A 9,458-nucleotide genomic window follows, 5' to 3' on the forward strand; every position below is an offset into this window, starting at 1 on the left:
TTTGTATTCTCGAAATAAATTCGCCCAAAATGGTTTTCACGTCTTATGACATTCATGGTCAGAATGCTTGAATGGATAGTATTGGAATATTTGAGCCTTTGAGTATCCATATACGGCTTGGAATATTTGAGCCTAAGACTGTCCATATATGCCTTCCAGTTATGCTCTTAAAATATCCATATTTGAAAACCAATGGTGTACATACAAGGCATATTTTTTCTATAAAATCTGAATATGTTCATTATTTGACATGTTTATGCGTAAACATAGGAAACTATTCTTTTTTTCTTTCCTACTTTGAGAAACTCGTGTAGAACAAAAAATATTTTTACATTTCTGCAAAAAAAAAATTGTAAATGTGAATTAACTAATAAATCATCTCACGTGTTGCCGCGGTGTTCCATAAAAATTATATGTCAAAACGTAGAACAACTAAAAACGTACACAAAAATAAGCATAGAAACGTATTATATTTGACCCGACTTATTTCAAAAAAAAAAAAAATACGTAAAACGTAAATCAACTTAATTTTATACACACATTTACATAAAAATAAACACGTAAAACTCAATTATAAAGTTTTTGTAAAGTTAATAAGTTGTAAGTGTTATTGTTGAAATTTAAAGGGTTAAACTGTAAAAGTATATAAAAGACAAAAAAGACAAAAAAGACAAAAACAAAAAATAAATAAATAAAGAAATAAACCCTCAAGTGACTATTCACAATAGTTGCTAAGGCTAGAGGGTATGGTTTAAAGCCCTATGGGCTTTATTACGTGCACGTAAGCGTTACGTAGGTGACACATAAGCAGGGGGTTTTATCGCTTACTTACATGGTGTGGAATAACGTCCCTTATAAAACCCCCTTTAACTATATTAAAAACACGATAAATAAAAAAAAATCTGATTGGTTGATGAAGGTGGGCCCCTTGATATCTTCCTCTCGTGCGCTCTATTTCTTTGGCGGAAGCCAAAGATAACACCTCCTTTAACGGAGACGGGGTGGTTTAAGGCGCCAGAGGGCGCTAAACTTCATGAGATGCCCGGGGGGGGGGGGGGGAGCCACACCCTCTAGGCTAATTGTATTATTTTAAAAAAATTAATTAAATAAATATGATTAGATTAAACATCCAACACTTGTGGCCTAAAAAATATTAATCCATCAATGATTGAATGAGTTTTGGAAGATTCTACCAGTAAGTTTTTGGGTAAGGCGATCCCGAGAGTTACAGTAACTCAATGTGATCCTATTCCAAAATCTGAAGTTAGAAAACAATACGGGAATCGAAAATTACCAACTAAGAAACAACCAATCGCCACTAAAGGTAAGCAACAGGAAAAATGAGCTCAACAACCTAAGTTCGAACCAAAAGGAGCTCGAAACAAGAAAAAGGGAAGGGATGTTAAATTTGTGGCCTTAAGCGGTACTGACAAAGTTGAGACTTTTGAAAACAAATCTAATACTGCTTTTGTTCAACAAGTAAAAATTTTGAAACATAATAGTGATAACAATTACACTCAACATACAAATGGGTGTGATAATGAAGCTAGTACCTCAAGGCCTGCAAGTTTAACATCGGGACATCGATCAGAATCTCCTAAATTTGTTGAAAGGAGATCATGTTTTAAGTGTGGGGAATTTGGGCATATAATAAAAAATTGTACAAACCCACCAAAAATAAAGTTTGTTGAAAAGCCACTCCTAAAAAGGATTACCAACGTCGTCTTGTATCACCTAAACAAGACAAACGCATTGTTAAGGAACAAGAAGCAAAACAACGACGTAAAAATGTTAAGGTAATCGAGAAAGCATTAAACCGGATGTTGTTGAAAAGGGACCAAGTTCATCAAATTCGTCAAAACCAGAAGTGTCTAAATCTGTAAATAACAATCAATCTGGTAAACGGCAACAATCTTGGAAACCTAAAACCGGTAAAGTTTCACGGGGAGGCACACCATTTCCAAATCATCAAGAAATAGAAATAACATTTCTTGATGATAAGGGTCGACCCAAGACCACTAAGGCTTGGGTCCCCATCTCGAACTGATTGTGTAGTGTGTTGTGCAGAGTGTTCCAGGAGGTACTGTGAATAGCCTTTGGATTGTTGACAGTGGAGCATCCCGGCACATGACAGGAGACTTAAGGCTCATGTATGATGTGAAAAGCATTAGGGGAGGTTATGTTGCTTTTGCTGGCAATAAAGGCGGATACATCACTGGAGAAGGAATGAGTTCCAATGGTGTTGTTAGTTTCGACAAGATCAATTATGTGCGTCAAATTGATCACATTCTTCTTAGTGTTTCGCAAATCTGTGACAAGAAGTTCTCGGTACATTTTGATGATACCGGTTCTTATGTGCTGAAACCCGGTTTCAAGATTCCCAAAGAATGGATTCTGTTGACGGCTCCAAGAATTAATGACTTGTATATTTTTTATATGAGCCAAGCTATTACTACGTATGACTTGTATATTTTTGATATGAGCCAAGCTATTACCACGTCTACACAAGTTACATGTTTTTTCTCTAAGGCCACTGAAAAAGGAGTCTTGGCACAGACGTATGGGTCACATTCACTTGAGGAAAATAAATCATCTGGTGAGAAATAATCTTGTGAATGGTGTTCCAGTCAAGAGTTTTCATTTGCAAGACGTCTGTGTATCGTGCCGAAAAAGAAAGCAAACGAAGAAGTCCCATCCAATCAAGAAAGTCAACACCGTCAACATGCCTCTTGAACGTCTTCATATGGACCTCTTTGGACCTATGAAGCACAAGAATACATTTGGGGATGCTTATTGTTTGGTAGTTATTGATGACTATTCAAGATTCTCATGGGTATCAATGATGGCACACAAGAGTGAGACTCCGGGAATCCTCAAAAATCTGCTCACTTTACTCGACAATTTGTACACTTTGAGGGTAAAGCGAATCAGAAGTGACAACGGAACGGAATTCAAGAATCGGGTTATGGATGAGTTTTGTGCTTCTAAGGTAATTCTGCATGAGTACAGTTCTCGTTACACTCCTCAACAAAATGGTGTCGCTGAGAGGAAGAATAGAACGCTTATCGAGACGGCAAGAAATATGTTAGTGGAGTCGGAGCTTCCTCTTCAGTTTTGGGGGGAGGCTGTGGGTACTGCTTGTTATACTTTGAACAGGGTTCTTACTGTTAAAAGGCATGGGAAAACATGTTTCGAATTGTTGCACAAAAGGAAACCGGATGTATCTTATTTAGAACTGTTTGGCGCTCCATGCACTATGATTGATCCACATGGCAAGTTTGGTCCAAGGACTATCGAAGGTTTCTTTCTTGGGTATGCTACTCCAAATTTCAGGGTGTGGAATCTAGAAACTAAAAATATTGAGGAATGGGGTGAAGTCAGGGTTCAAAGGTACTGAATGTGTGAGAGCTCCGGGTGCTCCTTGGATGTTTGATTATGATGGACTGTTTGATTCCTTTAATCTGCCAACTTTTGATGAGGCGTCTGCAGCAGCACAAATGTTACTTGAAGGTGATGCAGCAGTTGATTCATCATTAGTACGTCCAATTATTGTTAATCGACAAGAGGCTGGTTCGTTGTTCAAAATGAGGAATTTGAAGATGCAGCTGATTATATTGTTTCATCGGAAGATGAGGAGTTTCATGATGCTATTGAAGCAACTTCAGCTCCTGTCCAAGCTCCCCTTCAAGGTGTTTCTGAAGCAACTTCTCAGGTGCAAGTACATGACAATGCTAAAGGGAATGCATCCACATCTAACGCGTCTCCAGGCATCGATTTAGTTGTTGATTTGAATATCAATAATTTGGGTATTAATGCTCGAGTTTTCGATGTTCCAGAAACTCGAATTCATGATACTCATCCTCGGCAGAATATTATAGGAGATGTCCAAAGTAGTTTGCAGACACGTAATCAGCTTCGAAACAACCAGAATGCTGGGTTGTATTCGGCAATTAGGGAATCCGGTGAACAAAATGATTGGTCTTTCGCCTGCTATGTTTGTTAAGTCGTGGAAAGAGGCGATGAAAGATGATTCATGGGTTGAAGCAATGCAGGAAGAACTTCAACAATTGTAGAAATTGGGCGTGTGGAAATTGGTTGACAGGCCCCGGAACTATAAGAAGATTGGTACTCGATGGGTTTACAAGTGCAAAATGGATGACCGAGGTGTCGTTGTGAGAAATAAAGCGAGATTGGTTGTCCAGGGCTCTAATCAGGTGTAAGGCACTGATTATAATGAAGTTTATGCATCGGTGGCACGTCTTGAGGCGATAAGGATTTTCTTGGCTTCTGCGTCCTACAAGAAGTTCACTGTTTATCAGATGGATGTGAAAAGTGCATTTCTTCATGGTGTGGTCGAGGAAGAAGTATATGTTGAGCAACCGCCTGGTTTTGAAGATCTGATTCATCCTGACAGAGTTTGGCTTCTAAACAAGGCACTTTATGGTCTTCATCAAGCTCTGAGGGCTTGGTATGAAACGTTGTCTACCTATCTGTTGTAAAATGGTTTTCTGCGTGGGTTGATCGACTATACTCTCTTCATCAAGGAAAGAAATGAGGATTTGTTGCTGGTTCAAGTATATGTGGATGACATCATTTTCGGGTCTACAAATGATGAAATGTGCAAGGAATTCGAGCGGGTGATGCAAGAGAAGTTCAAGATGAGTGCTATGGGAGAAATGAGTTTCTTTTTGGGTTTGTAGGTTCATCAGTCTGAGAAAGGGATCTTCATTCATCAGACAAAGTACGTTGGGGATATTTTAAAGCGATTTCAAATGGAAGACTCAAAGCCTGCGGGAACTCCTCTGGCTCAGAATCATGGAATTACTCCTGACGGTACATGTGAACATGTGGAACTTTCTCTCTATCTTGCTTTGATCGGATCTCTCATGTATCTTACCGTTTCAAGGCCCGATATTATGTATCCAACATGTCTTCTTGCTAATTTACCAGTCTAATCCGAAGGTTTCTCATATGATGGCTGTTAAAAGGATTTTTCGTTATCTGGAGGGTTGTCCAGACATCGGTCTATGGTATCCTAAGGATGATAACTTTGATTTGATTGCATTCAGTGATTCTGATCATGGCGGCTGCAAGATTGCTGCAAAGTCAACTTCAGCGGGATGTCAGTTCTTGGGGAATCGCCAGTGTAAAAAGCAGACCTGTGTTGCCACTTCAACATGCAAGGCTGAGTATATTTCGGCTTCTAGTTGCTGCTCCCATGTTTTATGGATCCAACAGCAAATGCGCGACTACGGTTTTGAATTCCTAACTACTCCTATTTATGTTGATAATGAAGCTACTTTACAGATCACTCGTAATCCTGTACAGCACTCAAAGACCAAACACATCGAGATTAAGTATCATTTCATACGAGATTGTTATGAAAAGAAACTTATCGATGTTGTGAAAATCCACACGGATCACCAACGTGCCGACCTGTTTACAAAAGCTTTTGATAAATCACCTTTTGATTATCTTCTTTTGGTCAATGGCATCAAGGTGAAACTCGAGTAGATCATCTTCGGCAAATCATTTTTGTAAATATTTTCTTAAAAATCTAAGAATACAAAAAGATTTTCAGTTTATTTACTTTTTGCATTTTAGGGGGGAAAATTTAAGAAAAATACAAAAAAATTAGAAAATTTCAAACATCCAAAAATATGTCTTTTATTTATTTACTGCTTTCTGTCTTTACTTTAGAAAAATGAAAATACAAAAACATTGAAAAATCTCAAAAATACAAAAAGGTTATAATTTGTCAAAAAATCAAAAATGAGTTTCTTGGAAAGAAAAGAGAAGATGATGATACACCAGTGGTCGGCCAAATGCGGTTAAAAATGCAAAATGAAAAACGATAAGCAGCTCTACTAATGATGTATCGGTAGGCTCACAATCAGATTAAAACGTGCAGGTTGATATAAACATAACGAACTGCAAGCCAGGTGGGAACCATTCATTGGCATATGGTCTTGGTACCGAAATTTCGTTTGATAGTATGCCGAGGTTCTGAGATATGCGGTCTTTATGCTGATTTATCATCTCGGTATCATGGTTGAATCTTTTACCGAAAAATAACGGGGACGCAAGTCAAGCCTTCCATGATACCATACATACGTGTACATATTTCATACGACCTCAATAAGTGATAAACAATCACATGTCCAAAATGAATAAGTGATAAAATATCACATATATCCGGGAGTCAAGTTCGTCTCTTTGTTTGTACGATGGAACTAACCTGTTCACGGACTTGCTCCTGTGCCCTCATGCATCTGAAAATCAAGTTCCTCATCAATAAGTGATTTAATCACAAAGGGCTTGTTTTCAATCAAGAATAAGTGAGTATCTCACATAAAATACGTTGAAAACAGATGATAAGCAGTATACTCACCAGTAAGATGAACTCTCGTGCATGTCTTGATACGGGAATGTGTCGTGAGTGGATGAACACCGGCAAGTAGTATAAATCATACATTAACGCGTATTTCCTAATCGTGATTACATCTGATCATGTAACGTTTGTGCTTGTAATCATTGTGAAAAGTTCAATTATCAATAAAACAACGTTATTTGATCCCAATGTTTGTTTAGTTATGTTTTACATTTTTCATGTTTTGACTTTTGTTCAATTTCAAACTCTACATCGCATTCTGGAGAATTATACGCAAACTGGTGCGTAGACGTACTCAGTTTAATGCGAAAAATACTCCAGAACATCAACATATACTCAACATACCTTAAATAACCTATACATAACTTAGAAATAAGTTTTGAAGGCTTTGGTATGGCAAAAACAAGTTAATTCGCTTACAGGGACTAAACTTGACAAACTGTGAAAGTATGCCAATTTGAACTGTAAGAAACATTCCGGAATATGACTGATGTGTGTAAAATGCAACATATAAAATACATCAAATAAGGCATAAAACTAACCCTTTTTAAGTACTAATGTTGGAAAAAGAGTGCTTTTGTCTTCCTTTTGTATTTTCAGGAATAAATGAGCTCAAATTCACAAAAGAAGCAAAAAGACAGCTAAATCTAACATAAATACAAGAAAAGGAACACAAGTGGATTGCCCGACCCCTCAACGGCCTCCTCCGAAGCAAAATAGAGAAGACAGAAGACTGAACACGCCCCATGCTCAGCCAGCACGGGGCCGTGCCCAAGAAGCAGCAGAAAAGACAAACCTATAGAAGCTTCTATTGCCCACCACGGGGCCGTGTCCAGTGGACACAGGGGCGTGGTGAAAGTACAGCAGGCGCATTAATTGTAATTGCGAATTACAATTAATGAAAAGAGAGAGTGTCAGACAGGCACGGGGGCGTGTCCAGCGGACACGGGGCCGTGCCCAGCCTTCTGTTCAACCTATAAATAGGAGTGCTTGATTTCATTGCAACTCATCCCTTGGCACACCACCTCTCACACTTCATCCACCACCCACCACCACCATAACACCATCATCCACCACCATCATCCATTGTCCATCATAGAGTGTGTGAGTCGTCTCGGGATCCAAGATTGATCGTAAGAGTTATTGACAATCAAGGCCATGTTTGCCTAAGTCTCTTACATCACTTGGTGAAGACAAGTGTTTAGTATAATACTTTTTATTTTTAATCTTTTGCACTTTTTATTTGGTTTTGTATTAATGACTTTAATAACTAGTTGCTTATGTTGAAGGTGATCTTTCTTTATCGTTTGTCCGTGGTGTCTTGGCATTATTTTACTGTCTATATAAAATAAAAGATTTTCACCATTCATATCTCCACGGTCTATATGGAGGTATGTTGGCTACCTGGTCGAGGGTTAAGGGAACGGTTTGGTAAGGGTCTTGCCCTTGTTCAGTGTTTAGAGGTCCTGCAAGGGACCTGGGTCAAATTTAGTAGGATCTCCTTCAATGCCCATAGGTATTGGATGACGGGGATCCAAACTCTTTGACCCCCTCATAAGTTAACTACTATTAATACTATAACCCGGCTATTTAGGACTGTATCCCTGCTGACTCAGACTACTTAGTCGAGGGTAACGTCACCGCCAAAAGCGGGGCCTACCATAATTTGCATTAATAACTTAATTCATTATCTTCCAATAATCCAACCCTTTAGGATTGTATCCTTGCTGACTCAAACTACTGGGTTGAGGGTAACGTCGCCTTCAAAAGAGGGGCCTACTACAATAACTAAGATAATCTCTTAAACAAGTGCAAAAGTGCGAAAATAATCAAAGGTTATACTAATACATGAGTCGGATCCAAGTGATTCATCTTATCTATCTGTTTTTATTTTATTTTTATTTTTCAGCATTTAGTTAGTTTTTATTTTCTTATTTTAAAAACCTTTTCTAACTTTTTGATTTGATTAGACGTTGAGGATAAACCGGTACTAAAAGCTCTTGTGTCCTTGGACGACCTCGGTATCTTACCAACACTATACTACGTCCACGATGGGTGCACTTGCCCATATGTGTGTTTAGTGTTAGTAAATATCGTGTTTTATAAATTTAAAACTTGGCTAAAAGTGTAAAAAGGGCTTAAAATATACATCATAAATATATTACACTACACACGCATCAAATTTTTGGCGCCGCTGCCGGGGACACAAGGATTTTAAGAAAGTTAGGAATCAACGACCTAATCATATTTTTATTTTCTTTTTAATTTTTAGGATTTTTCTTAGTTTTTTAGCTTCTGTAGAGCTCAGCACGGGACGTGCCTGGTCGGACACGGGCCGTGCCCAGCATTGTTACTGGCAGTTTTTAGTTTTCCAAGTTACAGACGGCTGACCACGGGGCCGTGTCGGTGCAACACGGGGCCGTGTCCAACTCTCCAGTAACTGGGATCTGGAAAATAATCACTGTAACTCCGACCACGGGTCGTGTTCTCTGAGCACGGGGCCGTGGTGAACCTTCTGACCAGCATTCTTTTCTGTTTTTATTGCAGGACTTGGAACCAGATGTCACCCCTACGTAGTGTATGAGCTCCAGTTCTAATAAGGACATAAAAGAACCTTTAGAAGAACCCGAACGCTTTCTCAGAAAAAGACTAAAAGCCAAGAACCAAGAGAAAGTTTCGGGGAATCCACTTCCAATGGCGGACCAACGTACCCTCATGGATTATCTACGACCTACCGTAGGTAACCTAGGCGCCGCTATCAACGCACCGAATGTTGAAGCCAATAACTTCGAACTTCGGCCGCATTTGATACAAATGCTTCAAAACTCCGCAACCTTCCATGGGCTTGCGGACGAGGATCCCCATCTACATATTACTAACTTCTTAGAAATATGTGATACCTTTCGGATCAACGGAGCATCAAATGACGCCATCCGCCTTCGAATGTTTCCTTTCTCAAGACCGAGCAAAAGCTTGGCTCAACGCCCTCCCAGCTGGATCGATAAACACCTGGGATGAACTAGCCCAAAAATTTCTATATAAGTATTTCCCTCCCGCTAAAACGGCT

At 39.0% G+C, this 9,458-nt stretch overlaps 1 protein-coding gene across 1 annotated transcript; it reads left to right on the top strand.

The window, feature by feature from the left end:
* Positions 1 to 4,974: 4,974 nt before the first annotated feature.
* LOC110942995 lies at positions 4,975 to 5,514 on the top strand. Its single transcript, XM_022184755.1, has 2 exons — positions 4,975 to 5,122; positions 5,297 to 5,514. Exons 1-2 carry the CDS (start codon positions 4,975 to 4,977, stop codon positions 5,512 to 5,514), a joined length of 366 nt encoding a protein of 121 aa, XP_022040447.1.
* Positions 5,515 to 9,458: the final 3,944 nt, after the last annotated feature.

Source organism: Helianthus annuus, chromosome 5 (assembly GCF_002127325.2).
Source record: "Helianthus annuus cultivar XRQ/B chromosome 5, HanXRQr2.0-SUNRISE, whole genome shotgun sequence".
NCBI classification, from domain to species: domain Eukaryota; kingdom Viridiplantae; phylum Streptophyta; class Magnoliopsida; order Asterales; family Asteraceae; genus Helianthus; species Helianthus annuus.

Coding starts and splice junctions, on each gene's coding strand:
- LOC110942995 (XM_022184755.1), top strand. CDS start 4,975: ATGGCTGTTAAAAGGATTTTTCGTTATCTGGAGGGTTGTCCAGACATC. Junction 5,123..5,296: donor AAAGTCAACTTCAGCGGGAT/GTCAGTTCTTGG, acceptor TTGATAATGAAG/CTACTTTACAGATCACTCGT.